Source organism: Calliopsis andreniformis, chromosome 3 (genome assembly GCF_051401765.1).
Source record: "Calliopsis andreniformis isolate RMS-2024a chromosome 3, iyCalAndr_principal, whole genome shotgun sequence".
Classification (NCBI taxonomy): Eukaryota; Metazoa; Arthropoda; class Insecta; order Hymenoptera; family Andrenidae; genus Calliopsis; species Calliopsis andreniformis.
In genome coordinates, this window is record NC_135064.1 from 7,035,744 (window position 1) to 7,055,941 (window position 20,198).

At 35.3% G+C, this 20,198-nt stretch overlaps 1 protein-coding gene across 5 annotated transcripts in view; it reads right to left on the reverse strand.

Moving 5' to 3' along the window:
• Positions 1 to 20,198, reverse strand: part of LOC143177133 (venom dipeptidyl peptidase 4) — a 280,040-nt gene that overhangs the window by 8,356 nt on the left and 251,486 nt on the right. For all 5 annotated transcript variants that reach the window (XM_076374932.1, XM_076374931.1, XM_076374930.1 and 2 more), the window contains exons 12-13: positions 12,194 to 12,381; positions 9,095 to 9,289 (exon numbers count right to left, since the gene is read on the reverse strand). In XM_076374932.1, the coding sequence (XP_076231047.1) occupies positions 9,095 to 9,289; positions 12,194 to 12,381 (383 nt within the window). The remainder of the gene's footprint in view (positions 1 to 9,094; positions 9,290 to 12,193; positions 12,382 to 20,198) is intronic.

Below are 20,198 nucleotides of genomic sequence, written 5' to 3' on the forward strand. Positions count from 1 at the left end.
TCAAAGGAGCAGCGGGCTAGCTACTGTGGATAATAAAACAATTTGAATTGTAGGAGAACTATCCACTATAAACTGGCTTTAATTCTTGACCTTATTTTTGTACTTTTGATTATACATACGGTTTAAAGCCTTCTTATTTATTGTTTGCATGCTATTGCTCTCAATCTTTATTTCCCTAAGCACTTTTTTACCCGCAATACATCCACTTTGCCTCCATTCTTTGCCTTTCCATTTTCCCTACCCCACTTTGTTGTTCTTTACTCGTTATTTTGCATTCTCTGCTCTTCCCTTCTTTTTAATCCACGCTCATTAGCCGCCATTCTTTTTGCTTTCCACTTCGTTTTGCTTCTTACTTTCTGCCCATTTTGTTACTCCCATTGCTCATCCTTTTTTCGCTGTCTGCTGTGGTACGTTGTCTCGCGCAGTATACATTACTCAAGGTAAACACTGCATTAAGACACAGTGTGTGTGCCACTTTTCATATCTACTTTCTTCCTGAATCCACATTTAGGGTAAATGTACCTAATATGGTCTAGCATAAGGTAAGTTGCTGTCAATTGAAAAATATTTAATATTTTAACATCTAATTTGTCTCAAAGAGTATTTATTTGTATTTTATATACAGGGTGCTTCTGAAAAGTATGTACAAGTGGCGGGAGGTGATCCCTTATAAAAAAGTAAACACAATATAAACAATACAATTTTTTCGTTTTCGACTTAGTTTTCACGATAATCAAGTTTGAAAATTCGCTCTGTATTGTACACAGTTACGGCTAATAATAAAATACGATTCATCCAGCGATGTATAATGTCTACTGTGTTTTTAAACAATGTTTTACGACTTTTAGTATACTACTCGAATCGTCGGTTCATCGTTTTCGTTAATTCGCCACAACTATGACTTGCTCGAATTGGGAATACGCTGATATGATCAGAGCTTCGAGAGTCTGTAACGGAAATTTGTCTAATACTGTTCATTATTACAGAAAGCAAACCAGTTAACAGAATCCATTTTATTGTTTTTTTGCAGGATGCAGTAACTTGTAAATATCTTATAAACATTATTTACAAACATTTTAAAAATTATATACGTCTAAGAGAATCGTGTCTTAGCCATAAGTAGTGGTAATTTTCAAAACTTGATTATCTTGAAATCTAAATTAAAAACGATCAAAATTTTATTCTTTATATTTTTCTTTTTTTTTCATAAGGAATCACCTCCTGCCTGTCTGTACTTGTTATTCGGAAACACCCTGTAGAATAGGGTAGAATAGTAAACCTTCTATTTGGTATACATACATGTGCTCACAAGTTTTAAGTTTATCTTTTTCGAATGTAATGTAAAATTGTAGCTAGCCAATAAATTTTTGCTGGTAATCAAAATACTAACCTAGTATTAACCTAAAATACTTGCCCTTCGTTAATTGTTAATTACTCGTGCATGAGACTACAGTTGGACTCTGTCCTATATTGATGCATTAACCAACAAAAAACCCATTTTCGAGATATGTACTTGAATAAAAATCTTTGAAATTTCTGAAACCTAAAATTAATGTTACGAATTGCCTTACTCTTAATGAATAATGACTATTACAAGTTAAGTAGCTTGAATACATCTAATTATTTATGGTTTATATTACCCCATTCTCCGTATCTGGAGAACGAAAAGAAATTAGAACCCATGGTGTGTATAACATTTTTTATTCAGAATGACGTTCCAAATATGTTGGTAAAGTTTGTCGGTTTCGATTTAGAACACCCTGTGTGTTATTTGAAAACAAAATGTAAAACGCTTGATTACTCAGAACTAGTTGTTTGTGGGTTAACACACAAAACAGAACAGGGTCCAATTACAGTATGTTTTTCTGTTCACAATTAAAGTCTATGTAATTTAGTTCGTGAGCGATAAATTTTAGTGCTTACTTGGCAAGATATTACAAGTGCCTTTACTCTACTTAACTACACCGAGATCCTCCAGCAAATAGGAAAACCAATTTCGTTCTCCGAAAAGGTCATGTTGAATTGATCAATGTTAAAGCGATCTCGCGACTCACTGGACGAATCTTCCTTCGCTATAGGAAGAAATTTATTTTCCACTCACAGGCTCGGTTATTCACTGATAAAACGATCGTGAGGGTGGAACGGCAACATTGTTGGCTCGATGACGGGACAAAGACCCCGCAAAGAAGCAGAGGAAAACTGGTAGTAGATGTACAAACTTCGAAGCGACACAGAACAAATAAAAAGATGAAAGAGAACGTAAGGGGGAATCAAAATATTAACAATCTCGATTCAACAATCTCTTCAGTACCCTTACAGATTCAAGATCGAAAGATTGTTTATAGAAGAATACATAACGCTTTGATCTCTTTCCCTAAGAATGAGTATCAATCAGAGGCTGAAATCCTTCCACTTATAAATATTGAAACACTTCACGGGAACACATTCATGCCACTTGCGAGGGCATCATTCCCATCGCTGAAGCAATAGATTGATAGCGGACGGGAGGGGATGGAAGGGGATGAAGATCGGGAACGAGGGAAAGAACGATGGCAGGGGTGGAGCATGCTAAAATTGAGGGTGGAGGGTGAAAAGTGAACGGTGCGGAAGTAGAAAGAAAGAGAGAGGAAGAAAAAACAGAGGCGACAAAAAGGGCAAAAGACCGAAAGAAAAATCAGGGGGTGGGAGGAGGGTATGAAAGGGAGGAACGAGGGAGAGAAGTGGGTGAGAAACGGTGACAGGGACGCAAGGGCCGACAACACGCCGCGCAATAGGCCAAAGGTTAAAGAGAGTTGGCCGATTCCGCAATCGCTTGGCCGGCTTCCAATTTCACGACTCGCTTTTTACAGAGCGAACGCGGTGCGACGCGCCAGCAAAACATTGCAACGTGGGTACAGGGATGGCCAGCGCCACCGGTCGCTCGGATGGGAGGGTATTGGTTAAAATACACCACCTTCATCCACGTCCTTCCCATCTACAGTTTTGCCTCTGATCTTGCGTGAAGATACCCCTAGCGAAATCGATAACTCATGGAGAATAAGCGTTCGTCAGAGCGTCAGGAGCAATAAAGAACCACCCTGGGTAATTCGAATTCTCTTTTTCGTTCTGTTTCTACGATTGCTCCTACGTGCTTGTGTTATATAACAGAAATATAATGATTGGAGCTTTCTATTAATGGTAGAAAATATTGCTCGAGGAATCGGTGTGTATAGGTACAGGAAATTTGAAGCTCTAAATCAGCTGAAGATAGTAACTCTTGAGGAATCTGCTCGTTGGAAGTGAAGGATAGAAGTAATAGAGGGCGGTTCAGAGTTATTCTACGGTTTACAACATTTGCGACAGACAATTTAATCATTTAGTTAATGAGTCCTATTTTGAAATAAATGAAGATCAATATTTGATACATATTTGATAGATTCTGCTGGGTTCAAGGTTTAATATTTTGGGTTGTGCTCATATTCTACAAGAAGTAAGACACCTGCTTACTTTTTAAAATAGACACCGTAAGTCCATAATGATCCATCATCCCCTATATGAATGCAGAAAATTTAAAATCCAAAGGCTAATCTCATAGGAAGAACCATATAAAGAATACCATTAAATATTTAATAGAATCAAATATGTATATCTAGGGAAATATGAACGTTCCACAGGCAGAATTCTGTTGCTAACAACTTATTGCAATTATAGAAATTTAATAAAAAGCGGTTATTTGATAATAATATATGATGTGATAATGGCTCATTATAACGGAAGCAAGAAAATCATAAAATGGTGAAGATGGGTAATAAACAACTTAAGTGGTCTGTATTATCTATTTTATTGTTTTCTGCATTATCCACATTATCCAAGTTTTGTATATATTATTGAATCTTTTTGTGACTAGTGGGGCATACATGTCCCGTTAATTTTTTTCTATTATCGCATCTAGCATTAGAATGATGTTGAGAGCCTAGTTAACACAAAAAACAATAAGAATAAAAGGTGCTCAAAAACATCATTCGGTCACGAAAGGGTGAATCTTTGTCTATTCTACCCTTTTCTATTCATATTCCTCAATTTTGTATTAGTGTTCCCTTTTTGAACATATTATTCAATCTTGTATAAATTATGTACTTTCCTATTTTCGATTATATTACCTATTCCATTCTTGTTCTCACTGACCAATTTTAGCTTACATTATCCATTTGAAGTATCTCATACGTCCTTGAGTACAGTTTTCATAGTTTTTACACAGACCCTGTGTTTTAAGTGCTTGATTAAGCAATAAAAACATAATTCCGTTTATGGCTTCACCTATTTTATAATGTCAAATTCTCCGTGTCGCTGTATATACTTCTTTCCTTGACGCTAAAATAAAATTCTTGCATAAAAAATTTAATTACTGAAAAACATTACGACAGTTTTCAAGCGCTGGTAAAATCTATTTTGCTCGTTGCATCCAGCTACACATTTCCGAGAGATCGTGGTTTATTTCGTATGTACGATAACGACCCGAGGAATTATTTGAAAGAAAAGTATAATTTACCTTGGGATGTTTCTCTGATCAAATAGCTTGCCAGAGAAAAATTGTTCATTTTTACAGTCGTCTGCCTCAAAGAGAATCCGTTTTTCCTTCTCGGATCACGTTAAATCTCTTAAAGAACTTCCACTAACGCTCCCAGTAAAAGCAGTGTACAGGCAACTGTGCGTACGCTCAAAGGGATCGTTTCAAAAGAAACTAACAGCGTGTGTCAAGTTCTTATTGCCTCATTAGGCAACGAAAAATTAGATTCAAGCCCATCTTTTGTTTGTTCTTTCATATCATCGTCATATATCAAAAGGGTACTTTGATACTACGCTTAAAAGGGTCCAGATTCAAACTCTGGAAGGCTCTTTGAAACGTTTGAATTCTTTGACTTAAGGGCTCTTCCAATGTTGCATGGTCTGATTGCTGTCACCATGCGTTCTTTCACTTCGTAGCTAGGAATCTGACACGTTAAGCTTCGCATCGATTGCTTATCTCATTCCAGGCTTCTTACTAGTCGGATTAGACGAAAATACGAAGCGACGCGAGGGATGCCCGTCCAATGGGATCAGTCTATAAATTTAGACAGGGTAGAAAGTAATTTTGTCACGGCTACTTAGCTGATAACTGGGAGAAAGAAGTTCATTTAAGGGGGTCGCGTATTCGTCTGTCAGTGAAACAAGGATTGGACGTTGCGAGTTTGTTAGCTGGATTAGTGGATTACCGCGTCTCCCGATAAGTCAGCCTCAGTAGGCGAGAGTCGGGGAGGGCTCTACCTATAATTAGATTTTGCCGTAAACTTGGCCAGAGAATTTCAAGAAACGTGGTCCGTGCCGCGACTCGAGAACCAGCGCATTTCGTCGCGAATGTCCTCGAGTTTTCCACTTGCTCTTTGTTCCCGACAGTTACGGAAAGAAACAAAAAAAAATGAGAGAAAGAGAGAGAGAGAGAGAGAGAGAGAGAGAGAGAGAGAGAGAGAGAGAGAGAGAGAGAGAGAGAGAGAGAGAAATAGGGACATTTGAATTTCGAGGCTCGAAAATGTGGGAAACGGGAGTGGGACAAAAAACGAGGCTGTGTCGTTTCTGCGTCGTTAATTTTGCACGCGTCGCGGTTCCGTTCCGCGCAGCGGAAAAGCTTGAAAAGTTTTTGGTCCCTTTGTCCAGCAATCGTTATTTATTGGAATTGATTGAGTTACAGGACTGACGAAATGTCGTGCGAATGATAAGTGTTTGAACCGGCACGGTTCATTTTTTTCAAATTTTAATTCGAATACGATTCAGAAACAATCGTGACCATACCAAAGTATGGCGTGTTTGGTGGAGATAGAATGAAATGTGTTGTAAGTAGATTCGAATCTGAATGAATAACTGCGGATACTTTATGAATACTTTGAAACAGAAAAGCAAGAGTTTTAAGTAGAATCTGGGTGAGAAGAGTTCGCAACATTTGTAAGTACTTTGAGAAATGTAAGCGGTACTTTCAAACATAACCGACCCTTCACCAAGTAGATTCAAACCATTCATGGGTATTTTAACCAGAAGTTTCTTATACAGTTGTGTGATTTATTTCGTTTCGTGATGATACTGATTACAGCTATCGCATAAGGCTGTAGTCAAATGGCAAAATCTGGTGTTATTTTTTTTCCAAAATCAAGATATGTATCTGTTCTTCTATGTGTATCTATTAGGTTATCCCATAAGTCCTTGTTTTTTTGCTAAATCGTGCGTGTAAATGATGAATAAAGCTTATGGTACAAACGTAATTTGTAGGCTCGGCTTAGCTAAAAAATAAGAAGAGCTTATGAAACAACCTAATAGGATAAAATCTATCGATTTGCTGAAGATGATACCTATATAGCTCTGGGTTAGATAGATATAACGAAGCTTAAGAAAAAAGTAAGGTGATAATTCATGATTCGTGGGCTTATTTATTTATTTACCTAACATTAAAATCGCTGTACTGAAAAATTAGAAAATCACGACATATCAGATTTTGTCATCTGGCTACCGAATTGTAGTAATCGATACCTTACTGTTTATAATATGAACTTCTCAGAGAAGGGCTCCATACCTCGTACAGACTCTCAGTTTTTGGGTATCACTATCAAGTGCATATATCATGTATCGTACTACGGTTTTGATTAGAAAACTTTTTTAAGTAATTTTTTAGTAATTACAAAATGCATGTGAACCATCTAACTAAAAACACACAAGCTTTTTAATGCATAATATAATTCTCATCTTTGTTCTCACAGTACTTCTGTGACTAAAAATGCAGCAGCGCTGAGGGATTAAATTTGATGTAAAATCCTCCTGACGCCATTAGCAGCACGAAGCTCTTAGCAAAGCTCAGGCCATGGGAGAATAGTGATTGTCACAGCCACTGTCCAGGTTGAGTGCCGTAGAATTCTATCGCATCTGTGTGAGTCGAGTATCCCCTTACGTCAGTGGCTATATCAATCACTGTTCGCTTTAGATATTTATAATCAAGAAACGAAGGTACAGACACTTTTGTTAATTTCTACTTTTATCTTATTTTGATGTTTAATACACGGAAAAAAATATTAAGTTCAAGTTATTGAAGTCTCTTGTAGAATTTATAAAGGTACTCTAACTGGACTGGATTTAATAGAATCAGTAAGAATTGACTTTGTAGATTTAACAAAGCTGTATGCGATCCTACAAAAATCTACTATGCTTAAATCTACTTAGGAGACTTTTGCAAGACTCGTATGACCATTTTTTTCTGTATACTATCTGTTAAGCCTTTCAGCGCCAAGGTACCAATCTATTGGCAGTAGGATGCACTGCTAAAATTGTTACGGACCGAGCTATCGGTACCCACTTTAAAACTCTTCTAACTTTTAATTTTTTTAAACAACTTCCCTTTAGTTGGTGCATTCTGAAAGGATTTGTCGATATGTGGAAAGAATTTCGTTTACTAATAAAATTTGTAGCGAGTGCAGAATTTTTTTTGGTGCCTGAAAAATAGGTAGACATTGGCTTGACAATTTTCATTCTAACCTATGAGTAGGGGATCAGCACTAAGAGGGTTAAATTTTCCTCCACTAGTAACTAAATACACGATATGGTCTAGGTTATAAGATCCGGTTTTCCAGGCAAACAGAATAGTATCATTTCCGATTGATTGGTTCGTTCAGGATTATTGATACCAGTTGTAACTGAACTATGCAAAATTGGGAACAGATTTACTAGAGAAATTGCTGGTAGTTTCCCATCGACCAAACTGCTTACAGGGACGTCATTAAACGTGGGAATATAATCATCTACTAATACCCGCCATAGAGAAGATATCAGATTTACAAGTGATGTTTCAGCAACCACGAAATACTCCTATATCTTGGTTTATAGACACATATAGATATATATATATATATATATACATAGTTACTCAATCCTTGCAAAGTACTTAAACAGTTTGGTTCCAGTGATTCCCCAATCCCTTACATAATCAACCGATTGGAATCTGCTTTCGTCCTCGTTCCAAAGTTTCATTCCTAATCGCCAAGATCTCTTATCACGGATCACTGAAGTTTCGTTGCTAACTCGGTTCCTCTATCACAAGTAACATAACCTATTTTTCTCTTCCCAAGATATCCCTCCCCCACCCCCATCCTATTACAAAGAACTTAACCTATTTGTCCCATTCGAAACTCGAGACTGTTCTATAAATTGAAAGCACAATAAATCACTAAATTCGATGGGTGGATATATCGTTAGAATTTCACGTTATTTTATTCAAAGGAACTTTAAACGCTAGCGATAGTCGAATACTTGATGGATGCGCAATGTGTACACCAGCAATCGTATAAATCAAACAAGCGGAGAAAAAAGGAAATGAGTTACAGGGTCGTCATAAATTGACTTATCTCGATGTCAGCTGCAATATCGCTGGAGGGAGTTGCAGATTGAAAAAAGCAACCTGCATAAATATAAATCGGCCACAAACGTCAGGCTCTTTTGTTGACATACGAGCATTAAAAATGCATAGAATAGAGCATGGAAAACCCATTTTGTTGCACGTAAAAACATTCGAAAGATATCCGATAAATTGAACGAGTACAGTTAACATGTAAATAAGTGAAAGGAAGAAATTAGGACTTTTGTGATCGGTGTCCCATAAAACCGCTATGTATTTGCATTTGGATCATCGAAGTAGCAGAAACTGGGTCGCGATTTTGTTTTCTTTCTTCGACGTAACGTCATAATCGTAACTATAAAAGTTAGAATTAACCAGAGCTTCGCATCTCATAGAAGAAAATGGAACTTCTATTAAGGGTGGACCTGTATACCATTGTCACGAAGCCGAACCTCGTTTGCATCACCGTAGACGGAATAAATAAATTTACAATCATGTTCTGCTATCAAAATACGACGGTGGCTAAGGTACGGCATGAAAAACCTATCAAATTGGGGCAGAATTTGCATTTTGTAGCGCAGAGAACAACACAATTAGAATTCTATCCGCACTTAAGGCCGACAGGAAAGAGCGGAACAGGAGCCCGATACGGTATTGGAATATGTAAATTAACAGGTGCTTTTCTTTCGCTTTTGTTCGGAGACTCACCTGGTGACGTTAATCTGGTCGGCAATTTCGACGGTGCCCAAGTTCCTATATCCAGCGAACAGCATATCGTTGTCCATTAAACCAGAGCCTCTGCCGTCGATGGTCGTGTAAATGATGCTCTTATTCGTGACAAGATAGGTGCCCCAGTCAACCCCGAACTTTTCTGTTACTTGATAAGACTCTGGGCCACCATATCTGCAAGTAAATTTTATACAGTGGATGATTAAATTGTTGTGATCAGATGAAAATATTACGTATGTCCTGTGTGGTATTATGAGTTCGGTAACAGTAAAACGTAAGCCTTTTTTGTTTTCCATGAATAGATTAATTCTTTAAGTACTGATTAAAATTGTCAAAAGTCGTGAAAAACATTTACTTTTTTAATGACGTAAATTGTTTCTAACTGCCGTAAATAGTAAGAAAATATGTATTTTACACGGCTATTTTTTATACAATTATACGGACATTGACCATATAACGGATTAAACGCTTACAGATTGTAGACTACATTGTATATTGAAAGAAAAAGGCATAATTTTAAGTGATTTACATATAAATAATATTACGATATGTAAAAATAATGAGAAACATTCATGTAAATATTTTTTCAATTCTACCATTCTGCATATGGCGGATGTTTTTGTATATTTTTGTATTTTGTAATTTTCGTTACAAATTGAACTGATTCCACTCATATGTGATGGTATGGAATATTAATAAATATTTTTGTATTTTATGGATCGCTTCTCTGGTTTTGCATTTTAATTTGTCAACCAGCTTGGTTCTTGAACAGAAACACCTGTAGTGTATTTAGGAAATTATTTAAAAATATTTATTTATGATTTTGTAAAAGCTTTTTTACCAAATATTCGCAATAAATGTATATGTTTCTTCACTGTAAAGAAATTTCCACATGACTGGTTAAGATATTTCTTTCAGTTTTTTAGTTAAGCTCCTAAATTTTTCACCCGACAAAAATTCATTCAGATTTATTTAATGCATCAAAAATATAATAAGAACGTTTTTAAAAGATTTGTTCTATAAAACGTTTGTAAATGGAAAATACGGTTATGAGTATAAGGCCGTATTACAAGAACTTCGGCGGTTTTAAAGTCAATTCACCTTTCAAGTTATATTCCAAGGTTTCTATACATTTTGCGTTTTATTACAACCACAAATTTCCTTTAAAAATGGCATTTAATTATTTTCCCAATTTTTATAAACCTTTATAGAAATTCTGATATCGAAATGAACTTTTAATGGTAATCGTAACATGTTTGAAATAAATTTAGCAATATTTATGCGCACATAAATCATTCTGAAAAGTATGCGCTTTAAAAACGTATGTTGCACGCGCTTCGATAAATACGAAGTATTTACGACGATCCTATTCGTTAATTTCCATTTTTAAAGGGAATTAATTCGCAGACCGTATTATTAAGATTCAGAATGTTCGTTTACATTGGAGGCGAATGAATTTCGCGGCAGTATCTCCAACGTCCCGCGACACCTTTTAGCAGAATAGAAGGTCGCAAAAAAGTTTTTGATAAATGATACGCTGCGCCTGACGCGCGATGGTGCAGCCATTCCTTTTTTTTTTACCCCTGCCCCACGAATAATGCGTATCCGTTTCGAAGATATTAAAGCGTATTCATACGGTCGGCATGTATTTGCATGCAATAAATAGCGTCTATCGAGACAAAGGGGTTCGACTGGGAGGAATCGGGCTCAATTAAGCCGTTCACAGTTCCCCCGACAATCACATTTATCAAAAAATATCGACGAGTCTGATATGAATTGAAAAAGAATAATAAGAGAGATTCTATGGAAGAAGTAGATTCTTGCACGAAAATTCGAAGGGGAGGATATAAATATTTATGACTTGGCGATAAACAGAGGAACGCTCTGTAATTCATCCTGTAAATTCATGGCAATGACGAGGACGAAAATAAGAAACTGCGCGAGTCATTAGACTCGAAGGCACGGGTCGAACTTACTTTTTGTTGTCAGCATCTGACGAGAGACGATCGTTCATTTGCATTGAAATCGCTTAAATTATGATCCCTCGGTCGCACGGGAATAAATTTGCATTACTTCTATATTTTCCGCGACTACGCGAGATAAATTTTATGCGCTTATTATGACACGACTGTTGCATTCACTGGCAACTTTTATGATATACATGTTAATTTCAGATTACACGAATAATTTGTGGGCTTCATCTCCGCAAACAATGAGTTTCTTCGTATTAGCAGAGTGCATTAATTAATGTGACGGTGGACAAAAACCGCTAGCACGGAACATGTAGTGCGGGAATAAAATTTCATTTAACTATCCATTAGTCTGACGATGTTATTAATACACGATTAATTATAAGTAATGAATAATTTATGAACATTCGACCAGTGGGTAATAGCTCTATTGCATTTGTAATTCATTGACTAATGAATTCATTTACTTTAAGTAAATGGAATGTTTCAATAAAACATTTAAATGGATTTAGTGACAGAGCATTCTGAATACGTTGATTTAATAATTGTGAATTATGATGTATAAAATGATATAGAGGTATGACGAATTTGGCAATAGTTGTAGGGGCCGAAGAAAAACGCGTTTGTTTGTTTCGTATATATTTGCTTTTTCCTTTTTTTTAATTATAAAGTTTCAAAAATGTAGACATTGAACACTTGTGACGAGCTACCCATCATGTGTCTTCCACTTGGGAAGGTAAATGGGATTTACTTTTCACGTTTCCATGGAATTTCAGTAATGTTTCGTGGAATAAATTACATGTTATTTAATGTGGAGATTTTACCATTAAATAATGTAATTAATAAAACGAAGTGTATCATTTGTATAAATATAGCCACGGATCACATCGTATCGTTCAGAATATTTTATCACTTTACCATTTCAAATTAAATGAAAAACAACTACCTACACGGGTTTTGAGTAAACGATGCTTCCTTTAATATTTATTATATTGATTTCTCGTCCGATCGTAATAATTAATCATTCTATGTGTTTATAATAATTGTATTTATAATAAGTATCGTTATATTTTAATAACGAAGAATACGATGAAAGAAGAATACTTACACAAAAATCAGCATCGGATACTTTGTGGCGCCACTTAAATCAGCTCCCGGTGGGATTAGTAGTTTCACTCGAGCATTGAACCCTCCTGGAACTGCTACCTTATAACGATGCACCATCGGCTGCGATTTCTTGGAAAGGATCTCCGAGACTGCCTCGTTATTCTCCCACGCCAACACTTTAGAAGACTCCTAAAACAAAAAGAATTTCTGATTCACTCAATTGTTTAAGAATAAAATTCATCTGCTTCAAAATATTGAACGATATTTTGCAACTGTATGAAATGAAATTGAAGTGGAACTTCAAATAAAGTTAATTAAATTCGATTATATTCAAACAGCTGTTGAATAATATTTGTATAGTTTAGGGCAAGATTAACTTCGAATTATTTCTGTACAGTATGAGGAAATCTACGTCGAGCACTTTGTGTTAGTTTTGTGTTTAAGCGAGGGTAAATAATGCATGGGAGATGTGGAAGAGAAGGTACTGTTTACGATATCTGCAATTTGAATCGTAAAGTTTGTTGACTAGTAATACATTAGTGGAAACTTCTGTTTCGTGGCATGCCTGTATTTATGTAAGCGTAGTATGGAGCATTTTAATCAATATGCCTCCAGGGATCCTATGTTAACGATAGAAAAACTACAGTTCTGACTATTAATCGAAAATGAAAAGCTAAATGTACTGTCTAAATAAAACAAGAATATTTGTTTTATAACTTCTAATAGTAAGTAGAATTTGTCTTTTGTGATGGTATTTGTACTGCTAAAATCTAAATTTGGCCAACAAATTTGTTGAGCTTCCGCAGGCCTTTCAAAAATTATTTTTGAATTTTTCTTGAACATAACTTTTCCAAGATCATTATAAATTGTGATAACAGTTTCTTATACGATGCCTGTATGACGGTCATTCAATAAATAAAAAGACAAATGACTGCTGTTTCAAGGTGGTCTATAAAATGAAGTTTATCATTTATCTACTTTTTGACACAACCCTTTGCTACAATAATGCACTTGTCCCATCGCTTTACTAGCTTCTTGATGCCAGTAGCAAAAAATTGTTTATCGTGCTGTCTGATTCAGTTTTGCACATTTGTTTCCATCTTTTCGCTGCAAGTAGTTATAAATTTTAAACCCTCGTGGCACCTCAAAAGTTGTTTCAACAGAAGCCAGCTTTCGTAAGCTTAATCTAGAAGTCCAAAGTTTAAATTCTTTTCTCTACTAACTAGAAACCAGTCACACATAATTCTGATTTTTTCATTTCATCCTAATGTTCAATGTTTTCTCTTCAACTAAACCCTAAATTAAACTGATTAAACCAAATGAAACTAGAACTACTAATCATTATTAGAAAACTCTTTAAGCTTTTCTTAAATCCATTCACCGAACCATCTCAACAATCAAGTTTGCGAAATCTTTGGCTAGTCTTAACCTTTCACCAGCATTTTCTTCGCTGCAACTTCTTACGTCAGCGATACGTTCTTCCTTCCCCTCGATTTGTCGCGACCGCTTGAAGAATCATGCCCCCACCCTCTATCTCCTGATTCGCAATCGAAGGGTTCACACTCGAAGCCCGCGATCTTAGAAACAGATGGTCCAAGTTTTAAGCCACCATGCATCAACGTCGAACACGCTGCGGCATGCTTTCTTAGCGAAAAGGGCCAGGGGAGGGAGGAGACACCGACTCGAGTTTAATGTATTATTCTGCGCGTTTAATCTTCTGCTCGGCCGACAGATTTAGTGAGTCTCCGTGGCTTTTTCTCCAGGACTGGCGGAATTTATAAATCGTCATCGCGAGCGTTAATCCCCAGGAGATCAGCCGTCCGACTCAACCCTGGTCTATCCTCGTTGCCTGGCTCCGTGCTCGATTAAGTGTCGACTCGTGAAACCAAGTTCTGGACTAAGGACGCCACTGGGACTCACGCTGTTTTTTTTTTCCGTCAAGCTAGTCGTGAAGTTTACTTCAGATTTTGAATGTTTTAATTTACCTCACCGCATGGTTCCACTTCGTACATTTCTTCGTTAATATCTGTAGAGTAGGCCACTAATTTTATCTCGAAAGAAGATGTCAAGGTTGGCTTCAGATGAGCGTCCTTTCGCCACGAAATTCTACGTCTGCCTTCATTACAGCTACTTCAGACGATGAGGGTTTTGACTGATTCGATAATTCTACTGTATCGGTAATAAACGAAGACAGTGTTTATAGGATACATTGAAAGAACAAACAAAAAAAATGGACATACTCGGGAAAGTTGAATTTTTGGTGAAAATACAGTATCATGTGAACGCTGCTTTATTATCGATTCGGCAAAATTACTGAATCGGTCAAAAAACTGCGTTGTCAGAACTAGCTGTTAAGGTACGAGCACATTACTATCACGTGAGACTACACGTTGCATATTGAAGCAAATTTGTTCCATATTATAACAAAATCGATTTAAAACAAGGAAAAAACGTGGGCGTATAGAAATCAGCTCAGAAAATCATGTGTTTTCACATGACGTGATATTAGTATGTTCGTACTCTTATTTTTAACAAGGAAAACAAGAAAAGACATAGGAGATTGTGGCAAAACACCACTCATCTGAAGCTGTTCTAAAGTATACAGGGTGTCCAACAGAAGGTGTCAACATTTTCTGGGAGTAATTTTATTTCGAAATATGATGAAAACCAAGAATAACAAAAAAAAAAAAAACAAATCTACATTAGTCAGGTCAAACACAGCGCGGTCAGTAGAATAAGTAAGCTCTAAGCCAGACACATTTCACTTGAATTTTAGACATTCTCTCAACGATTAATAACTGTGAAACGAAACTTCAAATGCACTTTTCTCATATTTTATTAAGTCATTCCATAGATAGTAATGCTTCTCATTTCACATTCTGTCTGAAGGCAGTAAAGCTGTTTTGAAAAAAGTGTTGAAAAGATATCTGGAAGATGGTTATGGAAAGTAATATCTGTATTTAAGTGTAATAACTAAGTATGACTCTAAATATTGATTCCCTTGAAAGTGAAATTTTCTGCAGCAGCATTATTTATGGGATGACCTAATGGCATATAGAATCGTCCCTTAGAATTTCTGACACCTGTCGTCGAACCCGCTGCGTAGGAGGAGACCTTTGTAGGGATGCCATAAAGATAAGTAAAATCGCGTAGTAGCTATGGAGGGATAACAGTCACATAAATTAAGAGTCCAATTCCCGCAGAAGTTCGATCCCTTGGGTCGTTCTTTGTACTCCGCTGAAGATCCGACATCCACCATCGGCGAACCAAGTGCTTCCACTTCGATATTACTTGCCGACGATGGCGGTACTCGCAGACGACGTCAACGACGCAAGAACAGAACACTTTCTATTCATCGTTTTCTTCTTAAGAGAAGGAAATTAGTTCTCCCCTAAATCTGGACGTGGAAGTGCTTGTCCGTGAGAAAAGCCGATTATCAGCTGTAATCGTCTAGCACCGAATGGCTAATAACGAGACTGAACAGTCGAATCTTTGCCTCTGCCTTCACCTTTATTCTTTTCTATCGTCTTTTGTTCCCGTTAATCGCGATGGTCCATGCCTCAATTCGGTTTCTTTCCTCCTTCTCTTCACGATAATCTAATTATAATCAGATTAATCGAAATTCTTCTGGCGAAAATGCCAATGTACCGTTGCCTCTTCTGTCTGTCATTTTGTTTTTTATAGCTGACTCTTCGCGTCGGTTATTCTGCAATGTTTCCGGTGAAATCAAATGGAACATTGAATTGACAGTGGAAGGTATAAGAGATTCCCTAAAGCGATGTAGCACTACCCTTGATTGAAATTACATTAAGAAACTTCGTGCATCCATTTAGCCCCTTATTTGATGAAACGGTTACGGTTAGGGGTAGAGATGCGTTTAGATCTTAGGTGAGTACTTTGTGAAGTAGTAGTACCATGTAACTGCGGGAATAGAGTGCTGACGCGTGTGTTTGAGCACTTTATGACTTGAGGAGTTAATTAGAATTTTTAAATTTATTAATACGAGTATACTATTTGAGAAATGTGATCGATCACTTGGTTAAATATTATTAAGTATGTAAGAATACGCTTAGTGATTATTCAATTTTTTCTGACTAAACGAAGAGTATTTCTATCTTATATTTCTATTCAATTATACTAATTTTTATATAAATTTAATATAGTATGACTTTATATTGTATAAAAGAAACTGAACCTGTCTTCTTATCTAATATTTTCAATTGTACTTGTTTAGTTTTTGAAATTGCTTTCAGTTTTTTAAATAAAGATTAAAGGTGAAACGAAGTTAATCATATTAAATGACTGTAAGTTTTTGCTATGTTATTTGAAGAACACATTACTAGACATGATTAAATTTCCTACAAATAACACTATAAATTTCATAATAAACAAATTTGATTTCCATTTAAAGGATTAGAAGTATTTGCTTTGAAAAGTACAAATGATAAAAGGAAATTAAATAGTACCCACATTAAGTTGTCTCCATTGAACCATACCATGTATGTCTACTATATGTATCTGGCACATAATTAAAAAACTCAATTCAAAATTCAATGAATATTAACGAATATCCTCTTTACAAAAAAAAAATAATTATTCGTTATTTCTTGGAATCTTCATAATTCATAAATTTTTAACTTCATCTTTTAAACTCTTGTTTTAAGTACTTTGTTTTCATGGCATCATGTATTATTGAAAATAAAAATCTGGATCGAAACTACAGACAATTCAAATATTACTGATACGGTTGATTCCAATTTGAATGAACTGCAATTACCGTCACATTTTATCGACGTTTAATCGTTGCCAGATACCAGGCACTTGTATATATCATTGCGAAGGGTGCAAACAAAACAGCCGGCCGCTTAAATCGTATTTGTTCGTTTGTTAAGCGGTGGGGAAATTTATTTAATTCGACTGACTGATAACAATCTCACGCTGTGTATTTGACTGGCGATAAACACGATTTTACCGCTGCAAGTTGTTGGGATCCACAGCAATTTGTCAAACGTTTATAAAGGGTTTCCCTTTATTTTTCAAGAGCTCATTTATTTATATCAAAGAAAAAGTTTTGAATTATGAAGTAATTGACAGCCTCGTTACGCACTCTTCGAAAAAAATATGAAACTTAAATTAAACGTTCTCTAATACTTGGAAAAAATTAAAAGTGAACAGATGCTAGGTACATATTATAAAGGTACATGGAAAAATGACAAAATTTATATCTTAAATAATCTAAACACCGGTAAAACCAAATCAGAAACGATATATTCTTTTCAGATCACAATCTAAAACATTAAAGAAGGATCTTAGCCAATTTTCAACAGGAAAATAAATTCGACGTTCGTGTTTCAAAGAGTGAAATTAAACTTCGATCGAGAAGCTGTGGAGCTGAAAGAAACTGCTCACTAGTTCTGCTTTTTCGCATTTCCTTAAAGCGAATATTTAAAAACCTGGAGAATCGAATGAAGTAAGTGACGAAGAATGGAAAAACGTTTGAGAGTGTAAGAAACAGGTCGTGAGAAGAAGGCGACAAAAATCCAGGATTTATAAGAAATGCGAAATCTTCCCTTCCTGGATTTGCTACCGTGTCTAAATCTGCTGCAACGATTTGTTGCTTTTTCACCAATCGCGGACGTTCCTAACAATAAGCGCCCGTATAAAACACAGATCCGGCACGTGAGGTCGCGAGAGGGCGCTGCCGCTTCCGGAACATTGACAAATCACTGTGCTGCGCGTAGGAAAGATCGACGATTTATTGAGTGGGTTGCTTATGCAGCGGCTTCGCGCGCGATCGAGTTTAGCTCTCGGAAGTGCAGACGTGTGAATAAATCCAGGAATTTAGTTATCCTCTGTCAAGTGAAACTTTCACTCTTATTAGCCCTTCAGTATGTAAAAACATTATGAAATAAGTGTTACATCATTAACCGATAACCGTAATAATAGTAAACGATTCGTACGTATGGATTAATTATTGGAATATTCTTAATATAAATTCTTCTAATCAAAACTTTAGTAGAGTGCATGCTATGTGACCTGCTCAGATGCTTGATCAGATGATAAAGATCACTTTTTGTAAAAATTTTATTTTTATCACCAAAGCACATGACTAGTAGTTGACTTTTTAGGAATTGAAACATTGATATGCTTAATTATATCTACTGTCGTAAAATAATAAAACTATGTATGGTTGGTAAATAATATTTAACATATTTCTGAAGCTATATTAACATATTTACACGTACAAATTTTACGGTACACTGTGGGAAATATGCAATAACTTTAATAATAATAAAGATAATTGTATGAAAATTAGACTATATTATCTTAAAAAATGACATAATGCGTAAGAAAAATTTCAAAATCCTTCATTTGTAATTATATAATAATTTTTGCTTTTTAAGGCCGCTTAAAGACATTTCCAAGTAAAAATATCCCTTAACTAAACGAGAATTTTCCCCTCCATATTTTAATTCAATTTGTAAAAAGAGAGTCTTAATGTAAGTTCTCTTTTAACTACACTGATGCATAATGATTATCTTTTTTTTATATTTAATTTTTTGCATTTTAAGTACTTTACTTTTAGTCGTGAACGATATGGTGAGGTAGACCTGTCACTGACACGGACGTATACAAATCTACCTGTTATATATTACAGGCGTGTGCGATAAAAGAGTCATGAACTTTTACAGCCTGATAGTATTTGAAATAGTAGATATTAAAGTTTCACACGTTGAATAGTGATTCAGTGAATGTAAAAATAGGAAACGATACCCGAAATTTCAGTTCAGAGTTTAAATTTTAAACATAGGAAACAAAATATACATTGACGTACTAAAAGTGAATGACATGAAATATAGTGGTGTATACTGTGAATTTGCCTTCGATATTATTTTAGAAATGTGCAAATATAACAAGGTGAACTCTTTTTCATGGTTCGTAGAAGTTGCGAATAGTTTTGTCTCAATTTTCACATTCGAGATGTTTAAAAAATCGTGTATTTACATAATTTAACTTTAGCGATTACCCTTTATAAATGCAGTGATTATTATACTGGCTCGCAAGTATTAGTTAATTACGCAATGAATGATAAAATATTATATTTTTTTCTTTTGTCTTCCTTATTTTATGCATTTAAGTTCAACTCTTGTCTAGTTATTCGAATGTTGACCTTTTTATCAGGAGTTCAAAACAGTTATAATATTGGTTTTAGTTTTTGAAACAATTATCAAGAAGCGAAAAAATGTTATAACTATTATAATACGAATATTTCGGTTCTGGCTCATTTTAAATACGGATTTTCTTTTGTTATATTAGCTCTGTAACTGTTACTTTTCGGTTCAATATCGATTATGGTTTCTATTATGAAAATTTTTGTAAAATGGCAATATAATCAATATGGAACCGAAAAGTAACAGTTATAGAACCATTATAATATTCGGTTCTGAAGAACCCTAATCGAAACGAGCCCGAATCGATACATCCATAACAGTTATAATATTTTTTCGGTTCTTCATAACTGTTTCAGCCAGAACCGATATATAACAGTTTGAAACAGTTATTTTCAGAACCATTTCAACCCTTACTTTTTAGTAGTTCTGAAATATACGTAGACGTATCATTCTAATATCGTTTGTACACCTACTTTTAATTTTGCATCAAATGATTTTCGTAAGAAAAATAAAGAAGAATTTACAATTAACCGAAACAACGTACCAGACTTAGCTATTTTAGGTTTCTAATAGTTAATAGCTAGATGTTAATAGTTAACTGTATTAGCTATATTATTAGCAATTGTAGATAACGCCACAATATCTCTTTATGTAAAAATATTCAAGATAAATAAATAAAATACAATTGTACATTGAAATAATTAGTTGCTTTGTTCTTCTATAAAATTTCAGTGTTATCAGATACATGATATTAGAATATAGTTATTGATATGTAGGTTCCATCGACTGCTATAATTTTTAAACTTTCTATACAAATAATGATCTCTACTATAT